This window comes from Bombus pascuorum, chromosome 9, assembly GCF_905332965.1.
Source record: "Bombus pascuorum chromosome 9, iyBomPasc1.1, whole genome shotgun sequence".
NCBI classification, from domain to species: Eukaryota; Metazoa; Arthropoda; class Insecta; order Hymenoptera; family Apidae; genus Bombus; species Bombus pascuorum.
Genome location: NC_083496.1, coordinates 7,213,877 through 7,234,818, shown reverse-complemented (window position 1 = coordinate 7,234,818; position 20,942 = coordinate 7,213,877). Strand labels below are relative to the sequence as shown.

Below are 20,942 nucleotides of genomic sequence, written 5' to 3'. Positions count from 1 at the left end.
GAATATAAACACCTGCTACAGACATTCAACAATGAGAATGGTCACTCATTTTAGGAATTTCAGGATTGTCATCAACAAAACATAGGCATCGTCAATTTTAATGATTCTACTTCCTCGACATTTTTTTTCGCATTTGTCAAACGAGAACGTTTCTTTCGATATTTTTCAAGATTTCACTGCTTCTCATGCTAAGTGTATTGCTTTAAGCAATAGCTTTAATATTCGTTTTTACTATCATCTAGTGCAAACGCAATTAACAATTTCAGTGCCAAACTATTGGTATATTGTTGCCAAACGTAAGGAGCATTTGCGAAAAGAGACAAAGGGGATATATTTTTGAGATATATATATATATATATATATATTATATATCGATATATTATATATATTGCAATTTCATGCAGAAATACTTAAAATTCCATATATCAGATTTGAAGACTATCTTTCACCAACTATTATATCACATTTTTTATAATGGAATTTTATTTTATGAAATTAAATTTTTCAATTGCAAATCTAAAGTTTTTAGATATACTGAAACGTGTGTACCAAGTAGTCCATTCGAAAATTATTCCAAATAGAGAAAAAGAATCTACAATTACACATTTTTTATCTGATATGCTTATGAAATTACTGGGAGTTTGTGGTAAACAAATGGCTACAGATATCCAAAGATATGCTCCATTTGATACAGCGAGTTACACAGAATATTTAATAATTTCTATTCAATAGTCGCAAATAAAATCTATTCTCCATTACATACTGAAACCTTTGAGTATAAAATCAGGTAATGCATCGCCAAAGGACAGAGGATTAAGTAAGTATCTTAAGGAAAAGGGTAATATTATCTCACAATTAGAATTTTCTGATAGATATATAGATGGATTGACAAAAGACGTGAATAGTGCTACAAATTCATAATGTACAATTACAAAATTAAACAACAAGGATGTAAAAGAAAATCAAAGTGGTACTAAGATAATAATATACCTTTACAAATATACCTAAAAATTGTAATTACTTGAATTGTAAATTATAAAATTTTATCTTTCATTGTTTATGCTTCGCTTATAATCGTCTCTATTTAAATATTGCTACCGCAAGAAAAAGATCAAAGAGAAAAGCATTTAACACTAAAGGAGAAACTATCAAAAGCTAAATCTGATAAAGATAGCTGCTCATCTTTATCCAGTATACACATATTTATGTTTCTAAATTCTGTATGATTAAGTAAAAATTACATATAATCATTCTATAATTTATTAAATAGGATCAAAACAACATTGCGGAGACAATGGCAAAAACAAATTAGTTAGATCAAATGAAGAATAGTGAATTGAGTGGTTGTCTAAATTCCACATGATCCAAGAGCAAAAAGAGGTGTACTTATTAATAAAGTATAATCACACATCGAGAATACAACAATTTTACAGTCATTTCGTATGTAAATGCATGTAAATGTATCTTTAGAAGGAAAAATAGAAATGTATCATACGTGTTCTTAAGGGTACTAAGTTAGTATAAGAAATAATACTAACATGCTATAACATGACATATTATATTTTTAAATTTATACATTATAGCAGCTTTAGTATATAACAAATAAAATAATAGTATATAATTAGATATAATTAATAAAAGGTTATAAATTCTTTTTGCGTCGCTGATTTTTTATGATCTATTTATCATTTCTAATATAGCTTTCCTGTCAGCTTCATTTTTTATACCAATTTCAATTAAATCTTCATTAGTTAAAGTCATAAACAAATCAATGTCAACCTGAAATAAATTTACAATATTAATTTATAATAAAATTTTATGCATATACTTATATATATATAACACATAATTTGATAACATATTTACTTCTTGTTGGAGAAATATAGGCACGTATTGACCTAATCCGTAATGTTTTAGTAAAACAAACATTTTTGCTTCTTCTGAATTTAAAATTATTCCTCTTGGAGGTGGCCTGTAACGTGGTGGCGTTGGTGTATTTTCTCCAAATACATTTTCATCATTCATATTTGGCAGAACATTTTGTTGGCGCAATGGACTAAATTCAAGCGCATATTCAAGAGTAGTATCAAGATCTTCTTTGTGTTGAATATTTAAATCTTGTGGCCGTATGGACTGTAATCTTTGCAAACAATATAGTTAAATTAGAATATCCTAGTTATTTTGTATATGTATCAATTGCGAATTGCTAGCATTGATGGTAATAATACCTTCTATTTCTTGGTTCTTAGCTTCCATATTCTCTATTGTGTGGAAAACTTCAACTTCCAAGGTAATGGTTTTACCAATAAGTGTTTTAAGAAGAGATCTGCATTCCTCCGTGAAGTCTCAACTGCACAAAAAGACAAAAAGATTATATTAATGTACAATATCGTGAAAAAATGTACTGTGGTAGTAAATCCTAAAATAAACATTTTCTAAGCAATACTTGTATATTTTTTTAATTTTTAATTTACAAAAACATTAATCAGCTGAAATTTTGTTAAACAAAATGATGGCATCATAGAGTATAGGTTAGTTGAAAACTCATCTAATAGCTTTTTACATAAATATGGAAGAAACAGCTGTTATATTTGCATTTCTTGAAATAATTTATAGAATAGGGTAGATTGTTCAGAGTAATCTTTTTATATCAATTTATAATAAACCCTTGAATTTTTCCATATACAACTCTTTCAATAGCAAGTTGTTTGCTTGGATGTTATCCTTCTGCAGATACTGTTTTAAGCTGTTATTACATTGCTTTTCATTTTCATTGGTTTCCATATTTAATTGTTTCATACAGATTAATTAGTTTTGTATGCTGAGTATTTCACCACCTTGCAAAGCCATTTACGACACATCGGATACGCAGATAAAAGGAAACTTGACGGACGGGGAAAAACAGAAGAGAATCGCTAGCAGTTGCACTAAATCTGGATATAGGAACTAGTTATGATACCAACATGACATTTATCTCACCAAAAGCCAGTTTAGATTTCCAGCTCATGATCTTTGCTGCCTAAGACGCATAAAATGCAAGATGCTAGAGAAAGATAAAGAAAAATCAGAAAAACATGCGAAATGAGGATAAACAGATACCGTAGATGCGCTGCTACATTGAACACGAATATAAACACCTGCTACAGACATTCAACAATGAGAATGGTCACTCATTTTAGGAATTTCAGGATTGTCATCAACAAAACATAGGCATCGTCAATTTTAATGATTCTACTTCCTCGACATTTTTTTTCGCATTTGTCAAACGAGAACGTTTCTTTCGATATTTTTCAAGATTTCACTGCTTCTCATGCTAAGTGTATTGCTTTAAGCAATAGCTTTAATATTCGTTTTTACTATCATCTAGTGCAAACGCAATTAACAATTTCAGTGCCAAACTATTGGTATATTGTTGCCAAACGTAAGGAGCATTTGCGAAAAGAGACAAAGGGGATATATTTTTGAGATCGATATATTATATATATATAATATATATATATATATAATATGATATAATATGATATGACAGATAAAATGTAACATAACACAATGCTACAGCGTCTTATTATTCGCATCGCGCGGGAACTTTATTTCAAAATAATTATATAAAATGTTACAAACGATTGAATTTTTCTGCAGAAACCCTGTATGAGATGTTTCACATATTAAACAAATTGCGTACTTGTTTGGAAAAATAATTTTATTATAACCCGCGGTGTTTAATACCGAGGCCGTGTATACGCTAGTGTTATTTATTAAAATTAAACACGGAATAATTACTTGAGCTTTGAGACAATACTGTTTCGACCGTAATTATCCTTTTACTAAACTGTGTAACCACGTATACACAGGTGTACAATTAGTTAAAGTATTGCCTTCGATCCTTAAAATAGGACCGTGAACACCAGAAAGAGGAAACAATGTATCCATTAAAAGTTGACGAGAATGAGAAATATGAAACATAACGATATGGAAATTCCGTAGCAGTTTTTACTGATATTTTACACAAAGTGTTAATATTGCCAAGTAAAAACAAAGCAAACAAGAATTCTTTGAAAAACGGCATCGTTTCGGAAAGTGAGTAAGAAGTACATTCTCGCGCTGTACCCAGTAGGCGTGGCTTATTCAACCAATGGTAATGCAGTACAGTACAGTACGGGGCATTGATTGGTCCACAACTTTGGCACAGTGCCATATTGCCATGAAGGAGTAATGTGGAAGGGATAATTAATAAAATAGCCATGGTCTAGTAACAGGTTGAATATTCAGTATTCGTCTAACCGTGGCCTAGTGCGCGTCGTTCGTTCGTACGACACTGCAGTTTAAATTTAACAATATAAAATGATGCCTGTAATGAGATCGCGATATTTGGCGGAAGAAAATTCAGAATCTTCGGAACACGAAGAATCAGTGCCTGCTCCTGGCACATTGTCCGATGATTTAAACTCATCGCTTGATTCAACCTTGACGATTGATTCAAATTCATCGGTTCATTCAACTTTGTCGATTGAGCCAACATCGGAGGACGATTTAGCCGCATGCACAGGTATACAATTAGTTAAAATGTTTCGACATCCCGACATTCGACATGAATTTATAATTCATTTCGACATCCAATTTCATGTAATTGTTATTGATTTAACATCCTTTGCATTTTCAGTCGAGGTGATTGATTTAACATCACCGATGCCATCGACGTCGGGAATGCCGCCAACATTCCCGATACAAATGCCGCTGGATTATCCAATTGCATCGTTCCCATCCACGTTGCGCGGCATTCAAGAAAATTATGACGATTTTCGTTTTGAAGCAGCAAGACGATCAAGTTTTCAAAACTGTCCCGTATCTTTCATTGACCCTGCCAGTTTTGCAGCTGCAGGGCTGTATTATACGGGAGAAGCGGACATAGTCCGTTGTTTTGAATGTCAGTTGGAAATAAGACACTGGTCAGAGGGACATACTCCCATGACAATTCATGAGATGCATTCTCCAGACTGCAAATTTGTTCGTAGAGAACACTGTAATAACGTACCAATCGGCCAAGATCCTGATAAATATCTACGGAGAAAACGAAGAAATAGAAACATATCTTGCCCTTATGGTTTACAATATAAAGACTCATTTGATTTCAATGACCATCGATTTTTAAGATATGCACGAAACCCGTCGGCATACGAATTGAGCCGTTTGGGACTAACAAGTGTTAAGGAACCAAAAAATTTGGATTATAGTACTTACAAATCCAGATTAAATTCATTTGCAAATTGGCCTACATATATGAAACAGACAGGTGAAGCATTAGCCGACGCCGGCTTTTACTATACCGGAGTAAGAGATATTACCACCTGTTACCACTGTGGAGTTGGTATAGGAAATTGGAAAACAGAAGAAGAACCTTGGGTTCAACATGCAATGCTATCTCCCTGTTGCAGTTATCTATTAACAGTACGAGGGACGCAATACGTCAATGATGCAACAGGCCAAGAGTTATACGATACTTGCGAAGGGGTAAGTAGACAAACTTGCAGCCTCAACCATATGTATAATTAATAATTCCGATTTATAATTGTGTACATTATATTTATTTCAGCCATCAGTACAAACTACAGCTGAGAGCCATGAGAAAGCCACTAGTGACAATGAAGTTATCGAGATGACTCTCCCTAAGAAACAAGGTAAGTAATAAAAATCAAAACACAGATAGATCATACATTCTTTAATTTGTATGAAATACGTATACGTACAATAAATTTTATTATATATTACATTTCCATATTCTGTTTACTGTTTTAGCTGCTCTGGAGGAAGAGAAGAAGAAATTGATAGATGCTCGAAGGTGTACAGTTTGCAAGGAACGAGAAGCAATAATGACATTTATACCTTGCGGACACCTTGTCACATGTCAGTATTGCTCCCAAGCTTTTGGACAATGCCTAATTTGCGGCAGAGAAATTGAAGCACAAATTCGTGTATTTTTTTAATAACACATGCACATCTATGCATTTATATTTATATAATTATGTACATATGTATATTAGCATATTCATATCTCGTATACGAATATATTTTACAATTTTTTAAAAATGACGTATACACATTAAAATCTGTGATACTATTTACCATTGAATTAAGTGTATATATCAGAGACTTATAAAAAAGAAATGTATTTAATTAGTTTAATATCATGCTTCTATTTACTAATTACTGTAGAAATAGTACTAAAATTATAATACTTTGTATGTTTTAATTTTTTTTATTTTAAGTGTTACTTAATTAAACTCATTAAATGCATTTCTTCTTTGTATGTTTTAATTTTTTTTATTTTAAGTGTTACTTAATTAAACGTTGAATTCTGTATCTTATCTTATCTGAATGAAGTTAACTTTTTCCGCAACTAACTAATTGTTTTTTCTTTTATTCCTCTTAGTTAGTAAAATGAAACTGTATTATACATATATATATATATATATATATATATATATATATATTTCAAATCATAAAAATCGTAACTTACATTTTGTTTTATTATACATAGTTATCCTGTTTTCTATTCGTTAAATAAAGCCAATTAAAAGACAATTGTATTTTTTATATTAACAAAACCTCGAAGTTTTAATGCAAGGAACTTGTTAGTTAGAAGTTTATGATTGTAAAACTGAGCATTTTCAAGGTGTTTTACAACTTCGATTTCTATTTGTAATTCAGTAAATAGTTTATAGTTCAGTAAATGGAACTGTTGACAGTGAATACATAAATACACTTAGCTGGCGGTCATTTTATAATGTGATTTTGAACTTTGATTGAATTGGGTTTGAGCCATTTTTTACTCCTCGCCACTCATGAGACCAGCTGTTATGTTAGTAAATACTTGCGGACTTGTATAATCTATGTAATTTCCCGTAAATTTCAGTACATCTGTACGGACCAACTGAATGATGGATAGAAGCAATATGACGTCAAATTAACGTGTAAAAATGGCAGTAAAATAGCCAAAATATGCTCAGCTTTAGATAGTCATAACTTTTAAACCAGTAGATTCCTCGCCTTAAAACTTCTATTTTCGCATTCTACACGTCGAAATTAGCAAATTAGAAAAATTGCAAGAAAAGGTCAATAATTTTTGGTTTCTTAAAAAAAATCTAAGAGAGAGTGCAATACCTCGACACTCGGCACCATGGTCGTATGTCGTAGAGCACTATCTCTGTCCTGCAACATAATCTTCAACTCACCTGTAAGAACGCGCTATCCACCTCTATCATTCTATGGGAGAACTACATGGTGTCTATGATAACTATTTATGTAAGTACATAGTAATTAACTCATTCCTTACCGAATACACTATGCGTAGTATTGAAACTTGAATTACGCGCCGTTTACTTCAAATGGCTTGAAGTTACGTATATACAACATAATTGGACGCTACTGAACCGTTATGTTACATACGAATATGGCCTTATATTTAGCGATATCAATATGCAATTTAGAATCGAAATTTGAAATCACGTTCACATAACTGAAATGCCAAATACATCTATATATTGGTTAAAAAATTCGATGCCAGTATTGTAGCAGGGGGTGAATAAGAATTCAAAATGCAGGAAATACGCTATTGAAAAACATTAAGTTTAGTCGTTAAAAATCACAATAAATTAAAAGGTTTTCGTTCAGCCATGCAAGGTTATTAAAAAGCGTTTTGTTTTCTAAGGGATAATTTCAAGCAAGTCTCTATTAAAAAAGCTACGCTTACATCTTAATATGTAGTTACATTCAATTTTTCGCGCACTTTATTGAACAAAGCGGTTCAGCGATTCGTACCAATATACATAATATAAACTCCTCAGTAACCGCGAAATGAGATAATATGTTGGTAATAGAAAAAGAGCCGTCTCTTTACTTAACAAGATTTTAAATTTATTTTAAATATGAAAAATTTAGATGTCTCACATACAAGTTTAATTTTAAGATAATTGAGAATAAAGCCTGTTCATAGAAATCATATTTAAAATACTACTACGACTTTTAGAACTTCAAATGTTGGCTATTCGTTCGAAAATACGTTTTTGAAAAATTGTTAGTATAAATTGGATCTACGAGAACATAAAATAATCAAGAATAGCAAGCAATTATATATAATGGATGCTTGTAATTTAATTAATAAAAAAAAAAAAAAAAAAGAACAATCGGTTCTGTACGCTTTATTTCCGGAAATGAGTAACCTATATTGTGCAATTTGCGAAATTGATTTTGTTGAAGTTCATCATCCATATTTATTTATATTTTACTAACAATAAAATTTTAGATTACTTATTCATTTAATATCTGAAGTTATTGCTTCACCAGTAATGGGTACAGAAAGATATATATTTGTTATAACGCATAAACAATTTTCTGAAACTGGTAGATTGGGCAAAATTTTGAGAAATTTTAAAATAGTCGTATGTTCACGATACAAATCTTTATTGACTCTAAATATATGATTTCAATGATAAACTGGTTTTTATTTCTGTCAGTATCAAGGATTAACATCAATTACTAAAGAAGTTTATAAAAGTTGTCTTAGGTATACGATACAAACTAAGATAGATACTTTGTGGAATAAAGTTGATGATTATTTTGTTCAAGGAAAACATTTTTATAACTTTATAGAAGGATCTAGAGCATTAAAATTAGATACACTAATAGGGCTTAATAAAAAATCTAATTTTGTTCTTCGTATAACTAATATTAAAATAATGTGAAAAATATTAACATTAAAAAGTTTTTAGAAAGGAAAATGTACTTGCAATTTCATGCAGAAATACTTAAAATTCCATATATCAGATTTGAAGACTATCTTTCACCAACTATTATATCACATTTTTTATAATGGAATTTTATTTTATGAAATTAAATTTTTCAATTGCAAATCTAAAGTTTTTAGATATACTGAAACGTGTGTACCAAGTAGTCCATTCGAAAATTATTCCAAATAGAGAAAAAGAATCTACAATTACACATTTTTTATCTGATATGCTTATGAAATTACTGGGAGTTTGTGGTAAACAAATGGCTACAGATATCCAAAGATATGCTCCATTTGATACAGCGAGTTACACAGAATATTTAATAATTTCTATTCAATAGTCGCAAATAAAATCTATTCTCCATTACATACGGAAACCTTTGAGTATAAAATCAGGTAATGCATCGCCAAAGGACAGAGGATTAAGTAAGTATCTTAAGGAAAAGGGTAATATTATCTCACAATTAGAATTTTCTGATAGATATATAGATGGATTGACAAAAGACGTGAATAGTGCTACAAATTCATAATGTACAATTACAAAATTAAACAACAAGGATGTAAAAGAAAATCAAAGTGGTACTAAGATAATAATATACCTTTACAAATATACCTAAAAATTGTAATTACTTGAATTGTAAATTATAAAATTTTATCTTTCATTGTTTATGCTTCGCTTATAATCGTCTCTATTTAAATATTGCTACCGCAAGAAAAAGATCAAAGAGAAAAGCATTTAACACTAAAGGAGAAACTATCAAAAGCTAAATCTGATAAAGATAGCTGCTCATCTTTATCCAGTATACACATATTTATGTTTCTAAATTCTGTATGATTAAGTAAAAATTACATATAATCATTCTATAATTTATTAAATAGGATCAAAACAACATTGCGGAGACAATGGCAAAAACAAATTAGTTAGATCAAATGAAGAATAGTGAATTGAGTGGTTGTCTAAATTCCACATGATCCAAGAGCAAAAAGAGGTGTACTTATTAATAAAGTATAATCACACATCGAGAATACAACAATTTTACAGTCATTTCGTATGTAAATGCATGTAAATGTATCTTTAGAAGGAAACATAGAAATGTATCATACGTGTTCTTAAGGGTACTAAGTTAGTATAAGAAATAATACTAACATGCTATAACATGACATATTATATTTTTAAATTTATACATTATAGCAGCTTTAGTATATAACAAATAAAATAATAGTATATAATTAGATATAATTAATAAAAGGTTATAAATTCTTTTTGCGTCGCTGATTTTTTATGATCTATTTATCATTTCTAATATAGCTTTCCTGTCAGCTTCATTTTTTATACCAATTTCAATTAAATCTTCATTAGTTAAAGTCATAAACAAATCAATGTCAACCTGAAATAAATTTACAATATTAATTTATAATAAAATTTTATGCATATACTTATATATATATAACACATAATTTGATAACATATTTACTTCTTGTTGGAGAAATATAGGCACGTATTGACCTAATCCGTAATGTTTTAGTAAAACAAACATTTTTGCTTCTTCTGAATTTAAAATTATTCCTCTTGGAGGTGGCCTGTAACGTGGTGGCGTTGGTGTATTTTCTCCAAATACATTTTCATCATTCATATTTGGCAGAACATTTTGTTGGCGCAATGGACTAAATTCAAGCGCATATTCAAGAGTAGTATCAAGATCTTCTTTGTGTTGAATATTTAAATCTTGTGGCCGTATGGACTGTAATCTTTGCAAACAATATAGTTAAATTAGAATATCCTAGTTATTTTGTATATGTATCAATTGCGAATTGCTAGCATTGATGGTAATAATACCTTCTATTTCTTGGTTCTTAGCTTCCATATTCTCTATTGTGTGGAAAACTTCAACTTCCAAGGTAATGGTTTTACCAATAAGTGTTTTAAGAAGAGATCTGCATTCCTCCGTGAAGTCTCAACTGCACAAAAAGACAAAAAGATTATATTAATGTACAATATCGTGAAAAAATGTACTGTGGTAGTAAATCCTAAAATAAACATTTTCTAAGCAATACTTGTATATTTTTTTAATTTTTAATTTACAAAAACATTAATCAGCTGAAATTTTGTTAAACAAAATGATGGCATCATAGAGTATAGGTTAGTTGAAAACTCATCTAATAGCTTTTTACATAAATATGGAAGAAACAGCTGTTATATTTGCATTTCTTGAAATAATTTATAGAATAGGGTAGATTGTTCAGAGTAATCTTTTTATATCAATTTATAATAAACCCTTGAATTTTTCCATATACAACTCTTTCAATAGCAAGTTGTTTGCTTGGATGTTATCCTTCTGCAGATACTGTTTTAAGCTGTTATTACATTGCTTTTCATTTTCATTGGTTTCCATATTTAATTGTTTCATACAGATTAATTAGTTTTGTATGCTGAGTATTTCACCACCTTGCAAAGCCATTTACGACACATCGGATACGCAGATAAAAGGAAACTTGACGGACGGGGAAAAACAGAAGAGAATCGCTAGCAGTTGCACTAAATCTGGATATAGGAACTAGTTATGATACCAACATGACATTTATCTCACCAAAAGCCAGTTTAGATTTCCAGCTCATGATCTTTGCTGCCTAAGACGCATAAAATGCAAGATGCTAGAGAAAGATAAAGAAAAATCAGAAAAACATGCGAAATGAGGATAAACAGATACCGTAGATGCGCTGCTACATTGAACACGAATATAAACACCTGCTACAGACATTCAACAATGAGAATGGTCACTCATTTTAGGAATTTCAGGATTGTCATCAACAAAACATAGGCATCGTCAATTTTAATGATTCTACTTCCTCGACATTTTTTTTCGCATTTGTCAAACGAGAACGTTTCTTTCGATATTTTTCAAGATTTCACTGCTTCTCATGCTAAGTGTATTGCTTTAAGCAATAGCTTTAATATTCGTTTTTACTATCATCTAGTGCAAACGCAATTAACAATTTCAGTGCCAAACTATTGGTATATTGTTGCCAAACGTAAGGAGCATTTGCGAAAAGAGACAAAGGGGATATATTTTTGAGATCGATATATTATATATATATAATATATATATATATATAATATGATATAATATGATATGACAGATAAAATGTAACATAACACAATGCTACAGCGTCTTATTATTCGCATCGCGCGGGAACTTTATTTCAAAATAATTATATAAAATGTTACAAACGATTGAATTTTTCTGCAGAAACCCTGTATGAGATGTTTCACATATTAAACAAATTGCGTACTTGTTTGGAAAAATAATTTTATTATAACCCGCGGTGTTTAATACCGAGGCCGTGTATACGCTAGTGTTATTTATTAAAATTAAACACGGAATAATTACTTGAGCTTTGAGACAATACTGTTTCGACCGTAATTATCCTTTTACTAAACTGTGTAACCACGTATACACAGGTGTACAATTAGTTAAAGTATTGCCTTCGATCCTTAAAATAGGACCGTGAACACCAGAAAGAGGAAACAATGTATCCATTAAAAGTTGACGAGAATGAGAAATATGAAACATAACGATATGGAAATTCCGTAGCAGTTTTTACTGATATTTTACACAAAGTGTTAATATTGCCAAGTAAAAACAAAGCAAACAAGAATTCTTTGAAAAACGGCATCGTTTCGGAAAGTGAGTAAGAAGTACATTCTCGCGCTGTACCCAGTAGGCGTGGCTTATTCAACCAATGGTAATGCAGTACAGTACAGTACGGGGCATTGATTGGTCCACAACTTTGGCACAGTGCCATATTGCCATGAAGGAGTAATGTGGAAGGGATAATTAATAAAATAGCCATGGTCTAGTAACAGGTTGAATATTCAGTATTCGTCTAACCGTGGCCTAGTGCGCGTCGTTCGTTCGTACGACACTGCAGTTTAAATTTAACAATATAAAATATACAAGAAAAAGATATTCAAACTTTGTCAAGATTCCATTTGAAGTGTTGGTGAGCTGTTGTAGAAGTACGTAAACATTTCATATTCGTAAGTTTTGTCTGTAATATATTTCTGTTTGATCAATCGTACGCGTATAATATTTCTCTAAAATAAGTTAACTAAAAACGTTTTACCATATGTAAATTAAAAATATCGTAGCGAAAGAATTTATGTAGATTGTATAGAAAGTTTCGGGATCCTTCAAACGCTTCAAATATCAATTAAAATCGTTGTGATTCTTCAAAGACAATTTTTAACTTTTACGCTAAAACACACGGAACTGAGATTACTTCGATAATATCGGCTTGTTACAATTACTAGATATTTTAATTTCTTTTATTTGTTTTTTTAGGTTTCAATACACTTCAAGTAACTATTTGAATAAAATGATTCGTATAATAAAGTTACGATATTTGAGGGAGCAAAATGCAGAATCTTCAGAACGTGAGGAAGCACTGCCTGTTCCTTCGATATCGGTAAATGATTCAAATGCGTCGATTGATCCAATTTCGTCGGGTGATTCTGCGTTACCGGCTGTTTCAGTATCGCCGGTTGATTCTGCGTTACCGGCTGTTTCAGTATCGCCGGTTGATTCTGCGTTACCGGTTGATCCAGTATCGCCGGTTGATTCTGCGTTACCGATTGATTCAGTATCGCCGGTTCCATCCACGTCGCGTGGTATTCACAGAAATTATAACGATTTTCGTTTTGAAGCAGCAAGACGTTGGAGTTTTCGAAACTGGTCTATATCTTCCATTGACCCAGCCAGTCTTGCTAAAGCAGGATTCTATTATACAGGCAAACGGAATATAGTAAAGTGTTTTGAATGTCAATTGGAGATAAGTCATTGGTCAAAGGGACATACTCCCATGACAATTCATGAGATGCATTCTCCAGACTGCAAATTTGTTCGTAGAGAACACTGTAATAACGTACCAATCGGCCAAGATCCTGATAAATATCTACGGCCCAAACGAAGAAATAGAAATATATTTTGCTCCTATGGTTTACAATATAAAGACTCATTTGATTTTAATGACCATCGGTTTTTAAGGTACTTACGAAACCCGACGACATCCGAACTAAGCCGTTTGGGACTAACAAGAGTTAAGAAACCAGAAAATTTGGATTGCTCTAGTTACCAATCCAGATTAAATTCATTTGCAAATTGGCCTACATATATGAAACAGACAGGTGAAGCATTAGCCGACGCCGGCTTTTACTATACCGGAGTAAGAGATATTACCACCTGTTACCACTGTGGAGTTCATATAGGAAATTGGAAAACAGAAGAAGAACCTTGGGTTCAACATGCAATGCTATCTCCCAATTGCAGTTATCTATTAACAGTACGAGGGACGCAATACGTCAATGATGTAATAGGCGAAGAGTTATATGATACTTGCGAAGGGGTAAGTAGACAAACTTGCAGCCTCAACCATATGTATAATTAATAATTCCGATTTATAATTGTGTACATTATATTTATTTCAGCCATCAGCACAAACTACAGCTGAGAGCCATGAGAAAGCCACTAGTGAAAATGAAACTAACGAGATGACTCTCGTTGAGAAACAAGGTAATAAAAATAAAAAAACAGATAGATCGTACATTCTTTAATTTGTATGAAATACATATACGTACAATAAATTTTATTATATATTACATTTCCATATACTGTTTACTGTTTTAGCTGCTCTGGAGGAAGAGAAGAAGAAATTGATAGATGCTCGAAGGTGTAGAGTTTGCAAGGACCGAGGAGCAATAATAACATTTATACCTTGCGGACACCTTGTCACATGTCAGCATTGTTCCCATGCTTTTGGAAAATGCCTAATTTGCGGCAGAGAAATTAAAGCACTACGTCGTGTATATTTTACTTAATGCATGTACATTTATGTATTTATATATATATAATTATGTACATATGTATATTAGCATATTCATATCTCGTATACGAATATATTTTACAATTTTTTAAAAATGACGTATACACATTAAAATCTGTGATACTATTTACCATTGAATTAAGTGTATATATCAGAGACTTATAAAAAAGAAATGTATTTAATTAGTTTAATATCATGCTTCTATTTACTAATTACTGTAGAAATAGTACTAAAATTATAATACTTTGTATGTTTTAATTTTTTTTATTTTAAGTGTTACTTAATTAAACTCATTAAATGCATTTCTTCTTTGTATGTTTTAATTTTTTTTATTTTAAGTGTTACTTAATTAAACATTGAATTCTGTATCTTATCTTATCTGAATGAAGTTAACTTTTTCCGCAACTAACTAATTGTTTTTTCTTTTATTCCTCTTAGTTAGTAAAATGAAACTGTATTATACATATATATATATATATATATATATATTTCAAATCATAAAAATCGTAACTTACATTTTGTTTTATTATACATAGTTATCCTGTTTTCTATTCGTTAAATAAAGCCAATTAAAAGACAATTGTATTTTTTATATTAACAAAACCTCGAAGTTTTAATGCAAGGAACTTGTTAGTTAGAAGTTTATGATTGTAAAACTGAGCATTTTCAAGGTGTTTTACAACTTCGATTTCTATTTGTAATTCAGTAAATAGTTTATAGTTCAGTAAATGGAACTGTTGACAGTGAATACATAAATACACTTAGCTGGCGGTCATTTTATAATGTGATTTTGAACTTTGATTGAATTGGGTTTGAGCCATTTTTTACTCCTCGCCACTCATGAGACCAGCTGTTATGTTAGTAAATACTTGCGGACTTGTATAATCTATGTAATTTCCCATAAATTTCAGTACATCTGTACGGACCAACTGAATGATGGATAGAAGCAATATGACGTCAAATTAACGTGTAAAAATGGCAGTAAAATAGCCAAAATATGCTCAGCTTTAGATAGTCATAACTTTTAAACCAGTAGATTCCTCGCCTTAAAACTTCTATTTTCGCATTCTACACGTCGAAATTAGCAAATTAGAAAAATTGCAAGAAAAGGTCAATAATTTTTGGTTTCTTAAAAAAAATCTAAGAGAGAGTGCAATACCTCGACACTCGGCACCATGGTCGTATGTCGTAGAGCACTATCTCTGTCCTGCAACATAATCTTCAACTCACCTGTAAGAACGCGCTATCCACCTCTATCATTCTATGGGAGAACTACATGGTGTCTATGATAACTATTTATGTAAGTACATAGTAATTAACTCATTCCTTACCGAATACACTATGCGTAGTATTGAAACTTGAATTACGCGCCGTTTACTTCAAATGGTTTGAAGTTACGTATATACAACATAATTGGACGCTACTGAACCGTTATGTTACATACGAATATGGCCTTATATTTAGCGATATCAATATGCAATTTAGAATCGAAATTTGAAATCACGTTCACATAACTGAAATGCCAAATACATCTATATATTGGTTAAAAAATTCGATGCCAGTATTGTAGCAGGGGGTGAATAAGAATTCAAAATGCAGGAAATACGCTATTGAAAAACATTAAGTTTAGTCGTTAAAAATCACAATAAATTAAAAGGTTTTCGTTCAGCCATGCAAGGTTATTAAAAAGCGTTTTGTTTTCTAAGGGATAATTTCAAGCAAGTCTCTATTAAAAAAGCTACGCTTACATCTTAATATGTAGTTACATTCAATTTTTCGCGCACTTTATTGAACAAAGCGGTTCAGCGATTCGTACCAATATACATAATATAAACTCCTCAGTAACCGCGAAATGAGATAATATGTTGGTAATAGAAAAAGAGCCGTCTCTTTACTTAACAAGATTTTAAATTTATTTTAAATATGAAAAATTTAGATGTCTCACATACAAGTTTAATTTTAAGATAATTGAGAATAAAGCCTGTTCATAGAAATCATATTTAAAATACTACTACGACTTTTAGAACTTCAAATGTTGGCTATTCGTTCGAAAATACGTTTTTGAAAAATTGTTAGTATAAATTGGATCTACGAGAACATAAAATAATCAAGAATAGCAAGCAATTATATATAATGGATGCTTGTAATTTAATTAATAAAAAAAAAAAAAAAAAAGAACAATCGGTTCTGTACGCTTTATTTCCGGAAATGAGTAACCTATATTGTGCAATTTGCGAAATTGATTTTGTTGAAGTTCATCATCCATATTTATTTATATTTTACTAACAATAAAATTTTAGATTACTTATTCATTTAATATCTGAAGTTATTGCTTCACCAGTAATGGGTACAGAAAGATATATATTTGTTATAACGCATAAACAATTTTCTGAAACTGGTAGATTGGGCAAAATTTTGAGAAATTTTAAAATAGTCGTATGTTCACGATACAAATCTTTATTGACTCTAAATATATGATTTCAATGATAAACTGGTTTTTATTTCTGTCAGTATCAAGGATTAACATCAATTACTAAAGAAGTTTATAAAAGTTGTCTTAGGTATACGATACAAACTAAGATAGATACTTTGTGGAATAAAGTTGATGATTATTTTGTTCAAGGAAAACATTTTTATAACTTTATAGAAGGATCTAGAGCATTAAAATTAGATACACTAATAGGGCTTAATAAAAAATCTAATTTTGTTCTTCGTATAACTAATATTAAAATAATGTGAAAAATATTAACATTAAAAAGTTTTTAGAAAGGAAAATGTACTTGCAATTTCATGCAGAAATACTTAAAATTCCATATATCAGATTTGAAGACTATCTTTCACCAACTATTATATCACATTTTTTATAATGGAATTTTATTTTATGAAATTAAATTTTTCAATTGCAAATCTAAAGTTTTTAGATATACTGAAACGTGTGTACCAAGTAGTCCATTCAAAAATTATTCCAAATAGAGAAAAAGAATCTACAATTACACATTTTTTATCTGATATGCTTATGAAATTACTGGGAGTTTGTGGTAAACAAATGGCTACAGATATCCAAAGATATGCTCCATTTGATACAGCGAGTTACACAGAATATTTAATAATTTCTATTCAATAGTCGCAAATAAAATCTATTCTCCATTACATACGGAAACCTTTGAGTATAAAATCAGGTAATGCATCGCCAAAGGACAGAGGATTAAGTAAGTATCTTAAGGAAAAGGGTAATATTATCTCACAATTAGAATTTTCTGATAGATATATAGATGGATTGACAAAAGACGTGAATAGTGCTACAAATTCATAATGTACAATTACAAAATTAAACAACAAGGATGTAAAAGAAAATCAAAGTGGTACTAAGATAATAATATACCTTTACAAATATACCTAAAAATTGTAATTACTTGAATTGTAAATTATAAAATTTTATCTTTCATTGTTTATGCTTCGCTTATAATCGTCTCTATTTAAATATTGCTACCGCAAGAAAAAGATCAAAGAGAAAAGCATTTAACACTAAAGGAGAAACTATCAAAAGCTAAATCTGATAAAGATAGCTGCTCATCTTTATCCAGTATACACATATTTATGTTTCTAAATTCTGTATGATTAAGTAAAAATTACATATAATCATTCTATAATTTATTAAATAGGATCAAAACAACATTGCGGAGACAATGGCAAAAACAAATTAGTTAGATCAAATGAAGAATAGTGAATTGAGTGGTTGTCTAAATTCCACATGATCCAAGAGCAAAAAGAGGTGTACTTATTAATAAAGTATAATCACACATCGAGAATACAACAATTTTACAGTCATTTCGTATGTAAATGCATGTAAATGTATCTTTAGAAGGAAACATAGAAATGTATCATACGTGTTCTTAAGGGTACTAAGTTAGTATAAGAAATAATACTAACATGCTATAACATGACATATTATATTTTTAAATTTATACATTATAGCAGCTTTAGTATATAACAAATAAAATAATAGTATATAATTAGATATAATTAATAAAAGGTTATAAATTCTTTTTGCGTCGCTGACTTTTTATGATCTATTTATCACTTCTAATATAGCTTTCCTGTCAGCTTCATTTTTTATACCAATTTCAATTAAATCTTCATTAGTTAAAGTCATAAACAAATCAATGTCAACCTGAAATAAATTTACAATATTAATTTATAATAAAATTTTATGCATATACTTATATATATATAACACATAATTTGATAACATATTTACTTCTTGTTGGAGAAATATAGGCACGTATTGACCTAATCCGTAATGTTTTAGTAAAACAAACATTTTTGCTTCTTCTGAATTTAAAATTATTCCTCTTGGAGGTGTCCTGTAACGTGGTGGCGTTGGTGTATTTTCTCCAAATACATTTTCATCATTCATATTTGGAGGAACATTTTGTTGGCGCAATGGACTAAATTCAGGCACATATTCAAGAGTACTATCAAGATCTTCTTTGTATTGAATATTTAAATCTTGTGGCTGAATGGACTGTAATCTTTGCAAACAATATAGTTAAATTAGAATATCATATTTAGTTTGTATATAATATAGAGTAATAACTAATATACCTCTGCAAAGCTAGTTCGCTTACGTTCTTTCTACTTTTTGAACAAGTTAGCATTGCTTCATCTTCATCTGCATTTACGAATAATTGTTTATCTTTTGTTTCATCTTTTATATTCAAATTAGTTTCGTCATTATGTTTATTTTGTGTAAAATATATATTTGGAGAAGTAGGTAACAGTTCGTTCAGATTGCAAGTCAAGGTGGGTGAAATTAAACTACTCTGAACACTTTCTGAATAATTTGTCTCCAAACTTAATGCACAAGGTTTTAAAAGTTCTTTTGCATCTTTTATGACACTGTTGTTACGGTTGACATTATTGCACATTGTAGTATCGAATGTAACTATCGGTATCTTATGAACATTTAGTGGAGGCTCATTACTATTATTTTTATTTACTAATTTGGAAAGATTTAAGCAGTCCTTGTTATCTGGTTCATTTTCGGTAAGAATGTTATCAGAGTTATCATTCCAATAATCTTCTGTGTTAAAATATTTTGCCAAATTTTTTATTTCTGGTACTATTGACTGCTTCATCATATAGTAAGTATAGTCATCTATTTGAAAATGGATAGTGAAAATGAATAAAAGCTCTGCCAACAATATTATGTATCGTTATCGTATCAATTTTAAACAAAATGTAATATCTTACTACTTTTTGAAACATTAAATCCTAATTCTATTAATCTAAAAAATAAATTTTTATCATTTTTCATAGCAGCAATGCAAAGTGGTGTAACATCATCATTTAGAGAATGCAATAGTGCTGATGGACATGCTTCATATATAATTTCAAACATTTCTTTATTTATTGCAGCTGCCAATCCAAAAACAGACAAGCCTACAAACGAACAGAAATAAAGAATTAATAATATAACAATATTATATATTTTCACACAATACATTAATTGTTTACCTAAATCAGTTGATTCATTCACATTAGCACTTTTTTGTAAAAGATATTTAACCATTTTAATGTTTCTATTGCGAATTGCTAGCATTAATGGTGTCCAACCAAATTTATTTTTTCTATCAATAATATGACAGCAATCATGTTTTCGAAAAATTTCTTTTGTGATATCAATACAACCATTTGCTGCACTAAAGTGTAATAAATTTTCTCCGTAACTGTTCACTTTATTCAGCGTATATTCTGAAAATCGAAAACTAAATGTCAAATGTATCTTTTTCTTAATTAATTGTATTAAACTAAAGAAAATAGCATGTGATTTAAATATTCATAAGGATAAATTATTGCATAATATGTAGTTATATAATTATACATATAATTTAATACCCCCTTTTTGTAACGCTTTTATGACTTCCCTCTCCATAGTTTTTTTCGAATAAAAATTTCCTCTTTTATGATAACTTGTTTGTAATTTGATCTTCCGTAACTATTATTGATGCTATTATATATTACCCAATTCTTAATTTACGCCAATTTGTACTAATACACAGTATTTAATAATATATCTTTAACATATTATTGTATTCATTTATCGAATTAAACATTGAAAGTGACCTACAAATATGGTTTTATATTTTGTTTGATTTGTTTGTAAATTCCTGTATTGGAATGTATTGTCTACTATGAATTAGATAATTCAATTATATAATATAAAAATAGTTTTAAATGAAATAACAAAAGTGTCCGTATTTAAAAATTGTATTACGAT

The 20,942-nt window shown here is 30.0% G+C and overlaps 2 protein-coding genes across 4 annotated transcripts; one reads left to right on the top strand and one right to left on the bottom strand.

The window, feature by feature from the left end:
* Positions 1-1,539: 1,539 nt before the first annotated feature.
* On the bottom strand, positions 1,540-20,942 carry LOC132910745 (uncharacterized). Of its 3 annotated transcripts, none has more exons than XM_060966703.1 (7): positions 20,793-20,942; positions 20,561-20,713; positions 20,180-20,416; positions 19,916-20,104; positions 19,268-19,820; positions 1,867-2,140; positions 1,540-1,779 (listed from the first exon to the last, which is right to left on the bottom strand). In XM_060966703.1, exons 2-7 carry the CDS (start codon positions 20,595-20,597, stop codon positions 1,672-1,674), a joined length of 1,398 nt encoding a protein of 465 aa, XP_060822686.1. In that variant the 5' UTR covers positions 20,598-20,713; positions 20,793-20,942; the 3' UTR covers positions 1,540-1,671. The 3 variants fall into 3 exon arrangements, with proteins under 3 accessions (XP_060822686.1, XP_060822684.1, XP_060822685.1); XM_060966701.1 differs by lacking the exons at positions 1,540-1,779; positions 1,867-2,140 and adding exons at positions 9,931-10,170; positions 10,258-10,531 and having other exon boundaries at positions 20,793-20,941; XM_060966702.1 differs by lacking the exons at positions 1,540-1,779; positions 1,867-2,140 and adding exons at positions 18,594-18,833; positions 18,921-19,194 and having other exon boundaries at positions 20,793-20,938.
* LOC132910532 (baculoviral IAP repeat-containing protein 3-like) lies at positions 4,342-5,981 on the top strand. The gene is made up of 4 exons (XM_060966304.1): positions 4,342-4,546; positions 4,661-5,508; positions 5,591-5,675; positions 5,794-5,981. The coding sequence occupies exons 1-4, from the start codon at positions 4,342-4,344 to the stop codon at positions 5,979-5,981; spliced, it is 1,326 nt and encodes a 441-aa protein (XP_060822287.1).